General features: G+C 33.3%; 1 protein-coding gene across 1 annotated transcript; it reads left to right on the plus strand.

The window, feature by feature from the left end:
* The first annotated feature begins 651 nt into the window (after positions 1-651).
* LOC127707706 (uncharacterized) lies at positions 652-19049 on the plus strand. The gene is made up of 3 exons (XM_052212390.1): positions 652-893; positions 16299-16554; positions 16896-19049. The coding sequence occupies exons 2-3, from the start codon at positions 16299-16301 to the stop codon at positions 18842-18844; spliced, it is 2205 nt and encodes a 734-aa protein (XP_052068350.1). The 5' UTR covers positions 652-893; the 3' UTR covers positions 18845-19049.
* Positions 19050-19453: the final 404 nt, after the last annotated feature.

Genomic DNA, 19453 nt, shown 5'->3' on the forward strand with positions numbered 1-19453 from the left:
TAATTACTCATATGTCTTAAATCTACCGTGCAAACCTTTCTTACAACTTCTTTGAAATTTATTGATAAATACTGTCTCTTATCTTTTCTGTTTACTTAATTATGGAGTAACTGTACACCGCATTAAATCACGTCAATCGTTTTATACCAACCGACTGTCCCTAGTATAGATAAATGCATTTTCTTCCTTTAAATCCATTTAAGACGCTTGTAATCTTATGGAACCTACAATATTTTACTGTTCATGACACTGTTATGTAACAAAAAGCGTTGAAAGTAAATATATGATGGGAGCGGGAGTATTAAGAGGCTCTGACTTTATAAAAAGAAAGAAAATGTGGTATGATTGCCAATGAGACAATCTCCACCAGAGACCAAATTACGTAGAATTTAACGACCTATAGGTCATCGTACGGCCTTCAACAATTACTTTTTAAGATAAATTGAAACTGAATAGATATACAAACGGCTTGTCACTTATACTTTCCACCTTCTAATAGATTTTAGAGAATATAATTAGTTGAGCAATGTCACGTGCTGGACGCGTATGTGTACAAGAGTTGTTCATATTTCCAGGCATCTGTTAAATATTCATAGCTAGTAAAATATATTATTGTATTTTCCAAGAATCAGGTAGTCGGATGGATATAAATATTACACAGTCTATCAACATGGTATACACATGTCTTATCCACAAACAATTTACTAACTGTGTATATACCACTTTAGGTAATTGACGCCTCGTGTAATATATAATAAAATGACATTGTTGGAGACTCAAGGAGTGTAAACGAAATCCTGATTACACGAGGAGGGGCGAACTGGAAAAAACAGTGCAAATGTTAGACATGCTAAGCATCGTTGTACAGTTGAATTAATCGATTCAATATTAAGGTAGTAACATTTATAATCAATATATCTTTCGTACGTCTTTCTAGGAGTAGAAAATATAGATATTCAATTTTTTATCAAAAATTATAGGACATTCGAGACAAATGATTGCTATTACGACAGCGACAGCAATGTATGAAATGATTGAAAAGGACGATAACGCTTATTAAATTTAGTACGTACAAATGTCCATATGTAATAGTACATATACGTATTGCAGGGTTCTTTTGATCATGAGGTTTTTTTCTGAGGTTATTATGAGGTTAAGCTAGCTATAAAACCAAGTTCAATGCACCATGTTCTACATAAAAAAAAAATGCCAGTACCAAGTCACGAATATGACAGTTGTTATCCATTCGTTTGATGTGTTTGAGCTTTTGATTTTGCCATTTGATTAGGGACTTTCCTTTTTGAATTTTCCTCGGAGTTCAGTATTTTTGTGATTTTACTTTTTCATGTACCATTGGCAATGCTAGCTTTAAGTGGTACCTGGAGTTAAAGATTTATCTTAAAGATTTTCAACATACAATTCTATCATGATCTGTAATCCAGGCGAGACATTTCAGAGTGTCAACTCTTTTTAAATTTTAGTACGAATGATAAGGGTAATAGATTATTTCGATCAATCATTGTCAGGAATTCAAAGCAGAAGTAAAGACATTTACCTTGGAATTTTTAATACTCCCCAAATAATGTGATACCTTTTTAAATTGCAGTAATACTTAGTTCAATATTCCAACCCTTAATTGAACGTTTTTAAGAGTCTCCTTAAAGTACATATTTTCAGGCAAACTAAACATGATTGGACGACATTTCGGATTTTGGTATTTTAAACAAATTTTTGAGAAATCGCAAATTAAAGTTGAATATGCATATTTTTTAAACCTTTTTCATACATACATTTTTAGACATTTTTCACAAAATTATAATTCACTGTATATCTTGAAAATTTAAAGCTACAAGCATGTATACCATTTTTTTCGACAATCAAACCGTTGTTTTACGACCTCTAAATGCATACAAATGTCATCAAAATACGAAATATCGCCCAATTACGTATATTTTACCTGAAAAATATGAAAAAAAATGCTTAAACTATTGTACTTCAAGCAAAATAATGAATCGATTTTTCTCTAATGTTTTTATTTAAAAAAAAACATGTGATGCCGACTAACCATAGTTGTCCCGCCCCTGTTGATAATCAGTTTGGGCATCCGTTAAACTGTAGATGTCATGTACAAATGTATGCCTATTTGTTTATATTTTTGGCAAAGGTAACAACACATTCTTTATCTCAGACGATGTTTGAGTATATTGCTGCAAACTGCCCGTGAGAAAAAAAAATAATGTTCAAATACACTTCGTATAGACAATCTGCTGGAATCCTAACATACACAAAATTGCAATATTGTTTCTTGAAGTCTTCCATTTCTATTCTCAAATCGTAAAATATATATGAAAACAAGATAAATGAATGTTACAGTAATGGAATCTATTTAAAGTGGTTATTCATATGAAATGTAATCAAACAAAAACTTACATGACATTACATTTAATTTTCTGTGTAGGCTTTTATTAACCATTTTATAGATATAACAGTGTTAGAAAAATATCATATTGTAATCATATTTCACGTTTATCATTTATTGTCCCGTGAGGTGACATTTTACCTTAGGTCCCTATAAACAATAGAAACCTTATACTACTCCAACTAATACTTATTATATTGACAAAGCAGACTTCTGCATGGTCAATATTGCCAGGATCCGTTTATGTTGAATTCAGTTTGTTCTAATGTAAATTATTTTGATCAATTCACAATAAGCTTCCATTAGAAATAAAGCTACTATTAAAAGAATATAACGCAAACTTTTTTTAATACTACCAGAAATATATATCTTATTATTCAAAATGCCTAATTTACAATTATCACACTTTTGTAGATATTAATAAAAATCTTGAATAATGACAAGACGTCAGTGATAAAATTTTGAGGTACTTTAGTGAATTTATTATCGTCTCCTATTTTCAAATTTTGATTGGTAAGAAGAAAATTTCGGTTCTTTGCTACTGCGTTTTAATCATTTAGATTGGCAAAATTCTCTCATGCCGATTTCATTAAAAAAAAATATAATAACAAAAATACCGACCTCCAGGTAAATTCAAAAGGGGAAGTCCATAAAAACCGTCAAAAACAAACGTTAGACTTTATCAACCAACGAAACGAATGGCAAACAACTGTTATTTTCGTGACTTATAAGATGTGAACATCGGTTAACTACTGTTGCCTTAATTTACCTCATTATTCAGCATCTATTCTATTATACATAATGATGACTTGATATTGAAATTCTAACGATTAAATGTCGAATTTAATCACCATTGCACCTGCATTGATACTGCTCACATTCTCTGGAACCTGCATTGATCCGGCTTTTGGTATGACGTGTAAAATGAATATTCATGTTTAAGTTTTCTGTGTATTGTTTCATGTAATGTTTTCTGTCTTATCGACTTTTTTCTTTTGGTCATGATGTTTTTTAAGAGTTGTTAAAATTATAATGGCCGTTCCATTTCAATAGTGGTTTTTTTATTGATAAAATTTATAAGAAATTGATTTCAGAATCTAATAATGAGTAATCGCTTTTGTTAAAATATTTTTGCCTTCCTATTTATCCTTGGAGAAACCTTTAATTTTAAATTGTGGCTAGTGGCTTATAGTCCAGTCAATCTACGAGCAACAAAAACTACACGAGTGTTTTTATGTCCAGGATATCATCATATGTGATATATTGAGCCTTCCAAGTTAAAAGTGGTGGAAAAAGATGATTTTGGCTTAAAATCATTTTTAAATAAAAATTCAATGAAAACTGTGAAATTTCAATATTTATGTTGTAAGTGTAGCAACATCATTTATTACAATATAACTTTTTAGTATCACAAACCTGATTGTATAAGGAAACTGACAAAATTTCATGATCGTACTTGGAACTTTGAGGCAAAAACTAAGATTGTATCATAAAATATCCGAAAATCGGAAACCTGAAAATTTCTGATATGTATCTCTAATTAAAAAGATTACAAATACTATTGTATAAGGAAACTGACAAAATTTCAAGTCCAGAAATTGCTATCTAAGATTTTTATCAAAACATTTCCGAAAACAGGAAACCGGAACATTTGTCAAATGTCAAATGTTATGTAAATTAAGATTTGTTTCTAAAATATATACTGAGTACGTTGATAGATTTAAAATCTCTCATGACAAACCTTATTTATGATAAAAAGATTAGTTAAAATCCTCCTTTTTTGGGAGGGGGGAGAGGGATCATTCAAAAATTAAAAAGTAATTAAATGATTATTGTGATTCTGTCGTAATATCTGTTGCAAAGACTTTTCTGAAAAATCGTATAGCTATGTTTAAATTGACCTCGAGCCTGAAAAGTAACAGGGAGAAGAAATAGTTGAAACTGGTTACGTCGAGTTATTGAAACCATTTAAGTTTGGTTATTACGCAGATAATAGCTGGTAGATTTTGAATCAAAGTGTGGCATATATTATATCTGTAAGAAAACCCTCCACTGATTATTAATGTGTATGTGTATGATAAGGAGATGTGGTGTGATTGCTACATCAGACAACTATCTTCTTAAGTCCAAAATAATGTAACCAACAATAGATCACCATACGCAGGAGTTCAACGTGAGCAAAACTATACCATAACAAGTGTGAAACAATTCAAACGAGAAAACTAACGGCTTAATTTATGAAAAAACAAAAAACGGAAAACAAGTATGACATACAGCCTTCATCGACAACCACTGAATAACAGGATCCCAACTTGATCCATCGAATGAGAAAACCATTATAAATTGTATCAGTATGCTATTTGTTTTCAACCTTTTAATTTTAGTTATGCAAAAAATCATTGACATACAGGTGAAACGATAATTAACATTTTTTCAATCTGACATGGAATCGAACAAACTTAGAAAAATCCTCGTGATTATACAACTGCACATGGTTGTCCTTCTATTGATATTTATGTTTATATTGGCTACTCAATATTGAGTTTTCTGCACATTGTCATTATTTTTCTGACTTTTTTAACAATGGATTTACTTATCTTCAATTTCAACTCAAATGTTTTCGTATTGAATATTACAAACATAGCTGATTAAGCTTAGATGTAACTCTTCCTTGAAATTTGACATAATTAAATCATATCATTAATATATGCACGAATCTTACTTAAATTTGTTTTAGTCAAAGATTGCTTCATAGTACATGTGTATATCATAGTTATAATAGAATTCTTAGTTGTTTCAATTGCAAGACTAGTTGACTAATGTTTCACTTCAAAAAAGTTTCAAGTTAATTATGCAGAGAAATTATGCTGACAATTTTGAAGAAAACAAATTTTTATTTGTTTCAACAGTGTTGATGGAAAACTTTTGCAGGTTCACTAGACAATAGTGTACCTTCTATAATGTTCAATGATAAAAAAAAAAACTCAGTTCTAAACACGGTAAAAACTGAGAAAAAGGAATTTTAAAAGTGTCATAAGTCAAAAGGAAACTTCTCCAGTCTATGTGCAATTAATGTGAAAAAGTTGAATAATGAAGAGGGAAAAAAACAATCTAGTAAGCGGTGACACTAACTGGTTACGATCTAAATCTGTCTGAAATAGGAGGTACACATTTTCAGTATAAGTGCAAATCAATAAATAAGGTTTGAAAAATAATGAAGGAAAACTGTTTAAGTTTGGCATGAGACAAACTAGGTACCCTCATTGTGTTTCAGACAGACAGAATGACGGATGGTCATAGTTAAAAAATTACCAGAACTGTTTGTTCCGAAGATCTCGTATGGTCGATGAAACAGAAAGTAGAATGAAGCATTGTCAGATCCTAGTGAGCGAAACGTGGACACATGATCTATAATTCAATCAGATTGCCTTGGATGCCCCCCCCCCCCCCTTTCTCCCATAGTGTACTCATTAATATAAAGCTTGATGTTTAACGTAATTTTATATTTAGGAACCATTCGATTAAATGTATGACACTTTTGCAAATGTTCCAGCTTACGGTTTATATGTAAATTACAAATGGTTAGTCTAAATCTGCTTGTAACACACTTGAAATTACAGAATGACGTGACTATTAAAAAAGAACATCTGATCTGATTCCATATCGTTGTATCAAAGATAATTTGTCATTTCTTTTCATAGATTTCTTTCCTGCTTACACTTAATACCGGCGATATCAAACAATTTGCTTTAGAACAATCTTACGTGGGTGCCAAAATAGTGAGCACTTTTTGTTGCTGTTAGATATAGAGTTGGGGGATGAGACGAAAAAGATAGGATGAAAGGATATAACTACCAATGCACGACTATTTTATTACTTCTGATATGGGACGAGCCACGATGTGTCCAGGCTTATAGTGATACATTGTTATCATATTTATCCAGTGCATACTGAAACAAAACTCTCTGTCATGATATCATGACCTATTTGATGTAGTAACAGTGACGTGAGTCTTTTTGCCGCTCAGTAATCTCTAACATCGTATTTGAATACAAATTTCAAATTAAGAAAATTTACTACAGTACAAACAGTTTTTTGCTCTCTCTCCCTCAGAAAATGTAAATAAAACTTATCTTGTTGTAATGAAGTTAGTAAAGAATTTGTCAAAGAAAGCTTTCAGATTTATTTTTTTAATTTGTCTTTTAACTTAAATTTATGAGGCATGTCGCTATACCACATAGCATGCGAAGCGCAACAGTTTATAAGTAATTGTTTACAAAATAAAATTGCATATATGCATTTGATGCCTGTACCAATATGACAGTTGTTTTCCATTCGTTTGATGTGTTTGAGCTTTTGATTTTATGGCAAAATCAAAAGCTCAAACACATCAAACGAAGGGACTCTCCGTTTTAAATTTTCCTTGAAGTTCGGTATTTTTGTTATTTTACTTTTTGATACGGTGCATTAATTATGATATAATTTAGATTCCATTTATGAAAATTTATAGTTCAGGGATTTTTGATTTTTTTATCAATTATTAATGTGTGGATTCAAATATTTTTCGGTTCAAACGATAACGTAAAACTACTTCAGAACTTATGTATGATGTATAGTTGCCAGCAAAAAAAAACAAGTTATAAGGTAAACTGTTAATCTTTTTCTTCACAAATACTTCGAAATGAAAGTTTAACACTATTAAATTGAATCTCGAGGAAATTGAAGGAATCATTTGAAAACAGTTGTAAATTTGTAAATGATTGACTTACTTTCAATTTATATATCATTTTTACCGGGCTTCAACTTACGAAGTCAGAGACGGATTTTTACATCAATTTCTTTTCTTTTCTTTTTTATTTAGGGGTGGGGGTCTGGGCCGCCGCTATATATATGATAAATGCAAAACAAAATTCAGATGCCACTTCCTAAGTATGTGTACAAGAGTTGTTCATATTTCCGGGCATCTGTTAAATATTCATAGCTAGTAATAGATATTATTGTATTTTCCAAGCATCAGGTAGTCGGATGGATACACAGTCCGTCAACATAGTATACACATGTCTTATCCATAAACAATTTACTAACTGTGTATATTCCACTTTAGGTAATTGACGCCCAGTGTAATATATAATATAATGACATTGTTCGAGACTCAAGGAGTGTAAACGAAATGCTAATTACACGTGGAGGGGCGAACTGGAAAAAACAGTGCAAATGTTAGACATGCTAAGCATCGTTGTACAGTGGAATTAATCGATTCAATATTAAGGTAGTAACATTTATAATCAATATATCTTTCGTACGTCTTTCTAGGAGTAGAAAATATAAATGTTCAATCTTTTATTAAAAATTATAGGACATCGTCCAACCTGTGCGGAAAAAAAATATTCTAGATTCTATTTTTTATTTCACTATACAAGAAAAATGTGAATAAAACAAAGACTTAACAGAAATTTAATATATATGATGGGACTTTAAAATCACTTTAATTTCTTTTACTATTCTATATTTCCCCATTTCTTGTTACCTTATTATTTCATTAAATTGTCTCGGTTACGACTAAAATCTCAAAATTCGAGACAAATGATTGCTATTACGACAACGATGTTAAATTAATGAAAAGGACGATAACACTTATTTAATTTAGTACGTCCAAATGTCCATATGTAATTAGTACATATACGTACTGCAAGGTTCTTTTGATCGTGAGCTTATTTTCATGTACCATTGACAATGCTAGCTTTAAGTGGTCCCTGTAGTTAAAGATTTATCTTAAAGATTTTCGACATACAATTTTATCATGATCTGTAATGCAGGTGAGACATTTCAGCGTGTCAACTCTATTTACATTTTAGTACGAATGATAAGGGTAATAGATTATTTCGATCAATTATTGTCAGGAATTCAAAACAGAAGTAAAGACATTTACCTTGATATTTTTTGTGTACTCTAATCAAACAAAAAATTACATGACATTACATTTAATTTTCTGTGTAGGCTTTTATTAACCATTTTATAGATATAACATTCTTAGAAAAATATCATATTGACATCATATTAAACGTTTATCATTTATTGTCCTGTGAGGTGACATTTTACCTTAGGCTCCTATAAACGATAGAAACCTTATACTACTCCAACATATACTTATTCTATTGACAAAGCAGACTTCTGCAAGGTCAATATTGCCAGGATCCGTTTATGTTGAATTCAGTTTGTTCTAATGTAAATTATTTCGATCAATCCACAATAAGCTTACATTAGAAATAAAGCTACTTTTAAAAGAATATAACGCAATCTTTTTTAATACTACCAGAAATATATATCTTACAATTTAATCAAAGATCAAAACTGCTTTCATTTTATATACATGTCTCATGGGCGATCAACCAATCTTTGCTTTCGTTTTAAATATGTGTCATGTGCGATCGAACCCTTTCTCGAACCATAATAGTATGTGTGAAATGTATAAATTCGGCTCCTTTTGTTTTTCAAGGACAAATATAATCAACAAAGAATTTGGAATGATATGGCTACAGTATTAATTTTTTGAGCAGAGAAGATAAGGCAAGATGAACTTACAAATCGCCGAACCATTATTTTTTGCAAGCCTGTGCTTCACTGGTAGGCAATGACAGCTACAATCCTCTACGTTAAATGCTAAATAGACAGATCGTATAAAAATTGAGCCCCGATACGCAGCAAACACCCCCCCCCCCCCCCCTCCTCATGAACTCTTTGGTTTCCATTGCAGCTTATTAATTATAAAATTAAAAGAGAACACCCTTAGTTCCAAACTGGGACCAATTCCGGAACCGGTCTCTTTTGTACATTCAAAGAAGACCCAATCTAATCTCTGTGGGAACACAGAAGAATATAACCCCAAATATAAGCTAGCGTACAATGTGGGGTCCTGTTCCATTTTCATCTTGCCATATCCCTCCAAATGAGTGGGGCATACCCACTCACTGCTAAAGAAATTACCCTTGAACCCCAGGCCAATTAAACGGATTGGTGCCACCTTTAAGTCCCAACCGAGTTTCACTTGTTATTAATATAATCTCATTTATAACAGTTCTTATAATTTCACTGAGGAAAAATAACTGGTCCTCCGGGTGTCATGAACTTTTCAAGTGCTCCTTGTAAAATATTCTGATAAATATCATTACCAATCTTTGATAAATGTGTTCCGTCATATCTAAACAAATTACTTTCTGTAGCACGTATGTTACTGTGCCTAATTGCACACCCACCGATGCTCAGAACCAAATTTTTGACGCGGAGATTTACTCGTTTACGAGCCTTTTCAACGGCTTTACCACAATTGGCATTGTGCCAGTACCGTCTCATTAATATGTCTGACCATATTATTTTATAAGCTGGATATAATGCATGTAACCAAAGCAGGTCACATTATATGTCATTGAATAATTCCTCTGATGTCAATATACCTAAATCATTAAACCCAAGTTGAATAACAAGGAACCTCGGAAGGGGGCGGTTAAGCAACCTTTGTTCAAAGACTCTATTTAAATCACCCCACCTCATACACCTTTGACCAATCCAAACCATATAAGCACCTGTATTCTGTAGGCCAAGGTGAAGACCCCCAGATCTAGACGAAACTTTTTATTGTTCCAATATACTATGGATGATCCTATTAACCAAACTGTTTTGGCGCGTACAATTGATAAAATTGAGAAGTATGTATTATTTCAATGAGCTATTGCGGTTTAATATGTATAAGCTTAAATGTTCAAACGGATGTATTTTGTGTAAGCATCCGTTCTCCAACGACCCCATTTCTTTAATGTGCCGTCATCTACTCCTAGCTTTTTTTGCTTCAGTTGCTCTCCCGATTCTGAAAGAATGTGCTCTGAAATATCCATTGACTTTGCAGAATGAAAAACTCTTTAGACGAAAAGTGATAACAAGTAAGACTTGATCCATCAAAATGTTTGTATAATTTACTTCCTGGCGAAGGATATCGAATTTGTTAAAATTTCTCAAGTAAGTGAATGGGACACACAGATTTGTCGATTTGCTCACTGGTAATCAAAATTAAAGAAGAGTATAGTTGATCTGTTTTGGAACTACGTATACACAGGCGAAGCTCTTCCTTGTGGTCAGATTTGACAATTGAAACGTCAGATATGTGTATAACATATGCCCCTAATTCAGTCTTACTTTCCGCAGCAATCTCACCAACGCGAAGTAAAGCGAAAAACTTAGACTAAAAGCTGAAGCAAACGTGGATGATTCGTACGACGAAAAGCAGACATGTTGAAGCGACCTGATTAATGTTCGTAATAAATCAATTGAAATCTGTACCCGCAAATCAGTTTTTTTTTGTTTTTTTTTTTGGATTTGACCTTTTTAAACCTTCTAATGTTTTCCCTACTAAAAAGGATTTTGTACTATCTGTTAAATCTTGAATCTTATGTTGACAACTAATTCCTGACATTTATGTTAAGACAGTAGAGGCTGACATACAACTGAATGAAAGGGAGGCGATGTCAAATATTAAATCGCTAAGTGGGGCTGGCCAAATATCATGTAGGTTGTATGTTGATCGAAAAGTTTTAAAGGTCTCGACTGCCGTATTGTATGTTTTCCAGGTTTTTTGTGCCATAGAACTGGTAAGACGATGGTTTAATTCGATTTTTAAAGCGTCCAAAGAGGTCTGGAATCGCTATTCTGTACTGATCGCCTTCTGGACAAAGGTTTCTGAACCGCTGCAAATCACAATGGGATAATGAATCGGCTATAATATTTTTTTTACCAGGAATGTCCTCTGCTTTAAATACTATATTATATTTCAATATGGAAAAAACTAGATTCCTGAAAAGGAACATAATTCTATTCGACTTAGAAGTTCTCTTGTTTATGATAGTTACAACGGCCTGATTATCCACATAGAAAATGATTCGTTTGTTTTTAAGATGTACTCCCCATATATGAAGTGATATAATAACTGGTAAACGTTCCAAGTACGTAATGTCCTTCAAGAAATCATGTTCTACCCATTCTTTTGGCCAACAGTTTTGTGCCCATTTTCCCTAAAAGTAAATGCCAAAACCTCTGTTTTGACCCCCGGCACTATCAATCATGACCGTGACTCCGTTATATTGGTCTAAAAAAGAGCTCCAAACTTTGATGTCTTCACGCATGTTGCATGATACCCGTACCCTGTGGTGTGCTTTTCTTATGTTACAAGTAGCATCTATTAATCTTCGGCAAAAAGCCCTTCCAGGGGCAATAACTAGGCATGCAAAGTTTAACAACCCTATCAGGGACTGTAACTGACACAATGTTACTTTTTTTTAATGTAGAAAGCTGCAAAGTTTGTTTTAAATTGGTCAGTTTTCCCCAGGGAGCCTCATTTCCATTTTTAAAGTATCAAATTCAATACCTAAGAAGGTCAAAGATTCTGTGGGTTAAACGGTTTTGTCTTCGGCTAATCCCAAGCTGAACAAATTTCCTTGAACGTTTCAAGTGTTTTCTGACAAGTTGGACTATTTGCTTCGCTTCCAAAAAGCTGATTGAGGCTCCCTGTTGTAAACAACGATCAAAATAATACTTACCATCAAAAATAAAATCCAACTGGTCAAAATCAGAAGGTGAAACCCTTAATAACGAAATGCATTTTTAACGTCGGACTTTGAAAGTTTTCCGGCTATTCCTATATTTTTGCACGAACCTAACGGCGTCGTCAATACCCGAATACTGCACAGCGCAATATTTCTCATCTATAAAGTCATTCAGTGAGTTATGTAGGGGATGGGAAAGATTATGAATTAAACGATAATCCCCGTTCTTCTTTTCAGCCAAAAACATAGGAGAAATGCGTAGAGTTGGCAAAGGTGGGTGGTCAAAAAGACCGTTCATTCTACCTAGAGTAATCTCTTTATTATTTTTTTCTCTGACAAGTTCTGGATGTACAGTCACACATTTTGAATTGTTTGCATGAACAGGTAACCGTGAACCGGAATATTGCAATATGAAACCAAATCGAAGACCATTTATTAGTTTGCTGTTGCTTTTGATGGGTAAAATTTTAGATTCTTCTACTTCATTCACATAAATAGGGAAGTATCCCAAAAAGTACAACTGGTAATCCTTACCTCTTTTTGCAGGCCCCATTAGGGTGGTTTCCAGAGCACCTGAAACATTTTTGTTCAAATATACATGCTGCCCAATAAGTACATCTGCCGAAGTTGTAACCCTTGCATGGTGCCGAGATCTTTCTACCTGTTCAGATTTAGTATTTTGGACATACTGTGATCCCTTTTGACCCCCACAGAATGATTAGTATCTGAATGAACAAATTTCGGAGGTGTAGAGACGTATATTACCAACAGCTCCATGTCCAGCTCTGTCCAAGATAATTGTGGAATCTAGCCTTACGAAGGCGGTATTGTTCATCATATATAGCCCAACCTGAGCCAAACCCTCTAGATGAAGCTTGTCGAACGTTATACATGTATTTTAGGAACGTTTGACCTTTATTTGGCCATTTTTCTACCATTGTATCCATAAAGATGATGAAAGCAGATGTCCACACGTGCAAATTTGTAATGGTGCTCTTTTGTGGAGTTATAGTTAATAGTCCCCCTTTTACTGAAAGATCGCCATTTAAATGGGAGTCTGTGGCTAAATCTTTTGCAGATTTAAGTAAAACATTTAAATTTTATCATCGGTATAAGGACATCATTCGTAAATATAACTCAACATGCAGATATCTTATACGTTCGGGTATTTCACATCCAATTTTTTATGGTGATATTATTTACAAAGCACAAAAATGTCAGTATTCACCTCAAAAGCTAACAAAACCTTTAAACAGACTTATTAAGAAGGGATATAGTTACGATACTGTTGTCAGGTCATTAAAGATTGCATATTTTGGCTTTAATATTAATTCACTTATAGGGTCTTTGCATCGGAATTAAACACATTTATTCTAAAACCAGTTGTTGGCATGACAAGGGTTATGTTCTTCTCATATATTTTATGACGGTATAATACTAAACCCCTAACAGGAGGGATTGTGCCTGATATTCATATGATGCAGACATAATCTTATAATCAGTTTAATTGAGGTCTGGAGCTGGCATGTCAGTAACTGCTAGTAGTCTGTTGTTATTTATGAATTATTGTCATTTTGTTTATTTTCTTTTGTTTCCTATTCTGACATCGGACTCGGACTTCTCTTATGTTGAGTTTTACTGTACGTACTGTTGTGCGTTTGTTTTTTCTACATTGGCTAGAGGTATAGGGGAGGGTTGAGATCTCAAAAAACGTGTTTAACCCCGCCGCATTTTTGCGCCTGTCCCAAGTCAGGAGCCTCTGGCCTTTGTTAGTCTTGTATCATTTTTAAATTTAGTTTCTTGTGTATAATTTGGAGTTTAGTATGACGTCCATTATCACTGAACTAGTATACATATTTGTTTAGGGGCCAGCTGAAGGACGCCTTCGGTTGCGGGAGTTTCTCGCTGCATTGAAGACCCATTGGTGGCCTTCGGCTGTTGTCTGCCTTGTGGTCGGGTTGTTGTCTCTTTGACACATTCCCCATTTCCATTCTCAATTTTAAATCAAGATATTCTCCGGCCCAAATTTTCTCCTTAATTTTAACCGGTATATGGGCACCTACAGGGTCAAAAACACTTGATGTGTACACTGGCGTTACACTTTCGTGTACAATGTCTAAAATAAGACCCTGTGAATAACCCCTGTTACAATCACTTACACCTGTTGTATTGTTAAACATACCGGTAGTGGCTGTATGTTGTCCTGGTACTGGGTTTTGGTCCATTCCAGCCATCTCCGGTTGGTCATTGGCCAAGGAAATACTGCCTAGAGCCGACTGCTGTCTTTGGAATGGTATCGGTATAGGTTCCCTCTCCGGCCCAAATCCCGATTGTTCTGGTAGTGGTAGGGTACTGTTTCTAATTTCTTCGCTTCTCTGCCTCTGGAATGGTAAAGTCATTCTTTGCGGTTCTGTTGGCGTTGTTGCATGGTCTGTCGACAGATCCTCTCTCCTACTTTGGTCTAACGCGTCGTCTTTGTTTGTCTTTTCTTCTTTTTAGTTGGTGATTTTGACTTTCCTGTTGGTTTTTTGTGTCTCTTAGGTGGTTTCATGTTGATTTTTAGCTAACTATGTTGGCAGCTTTTGCACTCGCCACTTGTTTAACAACGTATGAATGACGTCACGATATGACGTATTATAGAATGTAACTAAATTCGGAAACAATTAGGATTGATTCCGGAAAAAACGGAGTTCTACTTTTATTAAACTAATTTATCTTAATATGATAAACTTAATTAAAATGCCTAATTTACAATTATCAGACTTTTGTAGATATTAATAAAAATCTCGAATAATGGCAAGACGTCAGTGATAAAATTTTGAGGTACTTTAGTGAATTTATTACCGTGTCCTATTTTCAAATGTTGATTGGTAGGAAGAAATGTTCGATTCTTTGTAGCTGCGTTTTAATCATTTAGATTGGCAAAATTATCTCGTGCCGATTTCATTAAAAAAACATATTAACAAAAATTCCAACCTCCAGGTAAATTCAAAAAGGGAAGTCCATAAAAACCGTCAAAATCAACCGTTCGACTTTATCAACCAACGGAACGATTGGAAAACAACTGTTATTTTCGTGACTTATAAGATTTGAACATCGGTAAACTACTGTTGCCTTAATTTACCTCATTATTTAGCATCTATTCTATTATACATAATGATGACTTGATATTGAAATTGTAACGATTAAATGTCGAATTTAATCACCCTTGCACCTGCATTGATACTGCTCACATTCTCTGGCACCTGCATTGATCCGGCTTTTGGTATGACGTGTAAATTGAATAATATTATTCAATTTTCAGTTTTCTGTGTTATGTTTTATGCAACGTTTTTCGTCTCATCGACTTTTTTCTTTTGGCCATGATGTTGTTTGTCTTTCTTCAGTTGATTAATTAAGTAAAAATTAAAACTAAGGTTCAAACTCCCTCTGGCATAATTGACCTTTGATTCTTTCGGATTGGTGTTTAGGGTTCGAACAGAGTTTACTAGCATTTGTCGATACCGTGGCTGCTGGACTGTTAGTCCATGGGAGTACATATATCATCTACTCAGTACTCATTGCTTCGAAACGATTTATAACCTACTATTCCAAAATTCCCCGTTGACTGATTTAAAAATTATTAGAAATTATGGTTGCAACTCCCTATGGAAAATGTACCTTAGATATGATTGCAACTTTATTTTGATATATATATATACACATATATAGAGATGAAGATCACCTTTGATTTTGAGGTCAGTTTGTCGATGTCCTATTTACTAAAAATATACTAAAATATGCCAAAAATATGTTTTCCGTTGGTAGATCAAGTACATATGATTGCAGCTTAACTTGGATATATTGTCTCATATAATAAGAGGAAAAACTTGATTGTTTTTGGGCTACTTTTTTAAGTTCAATGTCATAGTTAAAAAGAATACCCCAATATTTGCAAAGAAAATTTTTTAATCAATTTAGAATTGTGATGGTAACTTATGTAGTGTGGTTTTCTGTCTTTCTCCCTCATAACTCTGTTGAAACAGTTTTTTGGTGTTAACAAAGTCCGTATAGTATGAACATGTACGAGCGTAAAGTCAAATAGATTGTGTAATACAATAGTATTGTCTTAAACCATAACAGACATGAATCATACCTCAACAGAGCATGCCATCAGGTTACTATAATGTTTTTCACTTTATATTTGTACGTACAGTATGTGAACTTGCTCATTACAGGTTACTAGTATTTAGTTTGATCACGTATTCAAGATTATGATGTGTAATATCTACCAACATGATATATTTTAGATGCCATTTGAAGAATTCATCAAGGGAGCAAGTGATGTCTGTTATCGACCTTTCTCTTGGTCTTTCACGTCGAGTGATTCTGATGCAGAGGATTTTGTAGATCAAGACAGTCTTACCAAAAAAGAATATTCTCGAATGCTGACTTATTTAGGGGAAGTGAAGAAGGAAACATCCCAGAAAGTATTTCTGAATAACCCGCCGAAACAATTTAAAGACATTTTTCACGATTTGAGAAAAATTCAACGTGGCATCCAAGGTACGAGTATCAAATTAGAAAAACGTATTGCACACATTATTTATACTGATAAAATTCTACCTAAAATGTTTTAATAGCATATTCGGACCAAATTCTACTAAATGATATTACTGGAAATTTACGAATTGTGTAATTTAGATTTAGAATAATTTTGGTGCCTTTGATTGATTAAAAAAATTAATTTCTATATTTTTTTACCTGAACATTTCTTTTTCATAATTTCAGAATCACAAAGTATTGATATTACTCAATTCTAGTGCTATTCAGTGGACATTTATCAAACTATCTACACAAAAAGTACATTTCTATGATATGTTATGCATAGTTTTTTTATGTTTTAGTGTCACAGACTATTGACTTCAGTCAATTTTATCGCCATTCAAGGTTGACTTATGAATTCCTTCTCACGGACTTTGGATCGGAGAATCGTGTAAAAGCAACCAGAACATTTTATAAAGTCTTAGATGATTCTACTAAAATTTCGCCTGTGTATACAAATATTAGCAGTGGTAGTAAAGGTGAGGGTGTAAATGTTCCTGGCGGGGACTATGACTTAATGACAATTCTGGAGCAAATACAAGTAAAAAACGATGGTTCTAATATTGAGGAAGACCGTCCCATCCTATTGTTTGATAATCGTCATTCATATCCCGGTTTTTCACATCTAAAAATTGGGCCAAACCGATTTTCGAAGGAATTATTTACTTCTTGGGGAGAAAATACATTTAATGGACCTCTTATTTCAAAAAATAGATTTAAGAATTATTTTCTGTCGCGATATCGTGATAGTGACTGTATGATTCATGGTCCATGTATTTCCGACTCGTTTGGATATGTTGACCATCTATTTTGCTTCAGAGCTATGTTATGGCCCGATGTTGCAGAGTCGTGGTTAACAAGAAGTAGATCATCAATATGGCCACCAAATGATGTTATACTGAATTCTGTCAGTCATGGAATCTTGCTAGTACCGATTGGCAGCAAATTTGGCTCAACTGAAGATTGTTCTTTCGAATGGCGAATATCATTCTCCTTACAAGAAAGAGATCTGATTCATTCATTCAACTACATACAGGTATTGTGCTACACAATATTTAAATACTTGAAAAAAGATCTTCTGGATGAATCACGATTATGCTCTTACTTTATCAAGACAACTATATTTTGGTTAAGTGAAGAGATCGATAACAATAAGTGGATACCAGAAAATTTCATACAGTGCATTCATGAAATACAGCGTCGTCTAATGTATTGGTTTAGGTACGGATATTGTCCTCATTACTTTATAGCAGAAAACAATCTATTCGAGGGACTGCTTCCTGTAGAAAGAAAAGTCATAGAAATTGCATTGCATAACCTATTTCCATTGCTATTTCAAAGTATTTTCTACCAAAAATCTAATTTACACTTCACAACTTTTAACGATTTTAAAGAAATAAACACTCCGTTTATTGAGAAAAGTAAATCTATTTTCATATTACTTAAAATAATGCGAACGAGTTTGTCTAGGTGCACTTTGAATCAGAGTAGAAGTATAGTGTACAAAGCTTTATTCAGACTTTTACATAATAAACTTCCTTATTTTACTAAAGGTTTGTATATGCTTTTATTTTGCTATGCAAATCAAGTTTTTCCACAAAATCAACCCATGGTATTTCATAAAGAAAACAAAAGGATGTACTCGAGTTACAGGCAGTGTATGGCTCATTTTCTTATTGGAACCAAAGTCGACGCCATGAACGGCTGGTTATTACTAGCTTCATATTTTTACAAAATGGGCAAGCCTTTATACACCCTCAAGATTACAGAGATGATTCTTGCAAAATCGAGAGAAGATAAAATGTTAATTTCTGATGGTTATCATGAGGACGTTATGTTAACACATTTAGAACAAGTGGCTGCCACCAAATGGAAGCATAAGTTGTCATTCTTGAACTGTTTGAAAAGTTATTGTGTAGACATGCTTTATGTTATACCAAGGTCAACACTGAATCTTGAAGAACTATTACCAGATGTTAATGTTAATGTTAAAACTATTCCACCAGTTGTATATGCACATGTTTTACGTTTTGTGTGTTATAATGCTAATGGCAACAATTCTCGAAAGGAAAGAGAAATATGCGACATAATTAAAACATGCCGCAATAATTGTTTTCTAGGAGATTGGAGGGGGAGGGCTACTGTATATGCAGTACTAGCCAAGATTTATAAAACATTGAACGATGATGCAGCTGCGGATTATTGGAAATCGCATTTATTCAGATACAATAAGAATCACCCTAAAATATAGACAGCAAGCCCTAGGAAACGTCCGCCATTCTGAATTCCAATTTTTGGAAATTTATATGTTTTCGATTCATACTTTCCGTTTGAGACGGAATTTGTGGTCTGTCTTTCTATTTCTCAATAATATGATAGAAAATGTAATTCAAATAAGCCGTCCTAAAATAAATAAGTTGCAATTAATATAATCAAATAAACAGTTTTATGCGAAACTGTCTGTTTGTTTTTTAATTATGTTTTCACATATATATTAAGAATATATATATTCTACAGAAGAAGAAAAAAATAACATTTTTCTCGAATTCAGATAACAATCTCCTGTTCCTATCATTCCATTTAGAACTAAATGCGGAAAGAAGGACATTGTATGACAGTGTATTTTGTTTCTCTCACACATCGATATCAACATGCATGTGAACTGAATGTACACAAACAAAGTTGATTCTTAAAGCACAGTTGTCTGAAAGCAATGGCGAATTCAACTGTTAGTCTATGTGGATAAATCCTTCTCTTTAGCATTGAATATTTTCAACGTTAATTGAAACAAAAAGTAGTGGTTATTTTATAATTTGTGTACGTATCCTATCCATTGTGACGATCGTTCTTTTTAAAAAAT

Source organism: Mytilus californianus, unplaced genomic scaffold (assembly GCF_021869535.1).
Source record: "Mytilus californianus isolate M0D057914Y unplaced genomic scaffold, xbMytCali1.0.p SCAF_7, whole genome shotgun sequence".
Classification (NCBI taxonomy): Eukaryota; Metazoa; Mollusca; class Bivalvia; order Mytilida; family Mytilidae; genus Mytilus; species Mytilus californianus.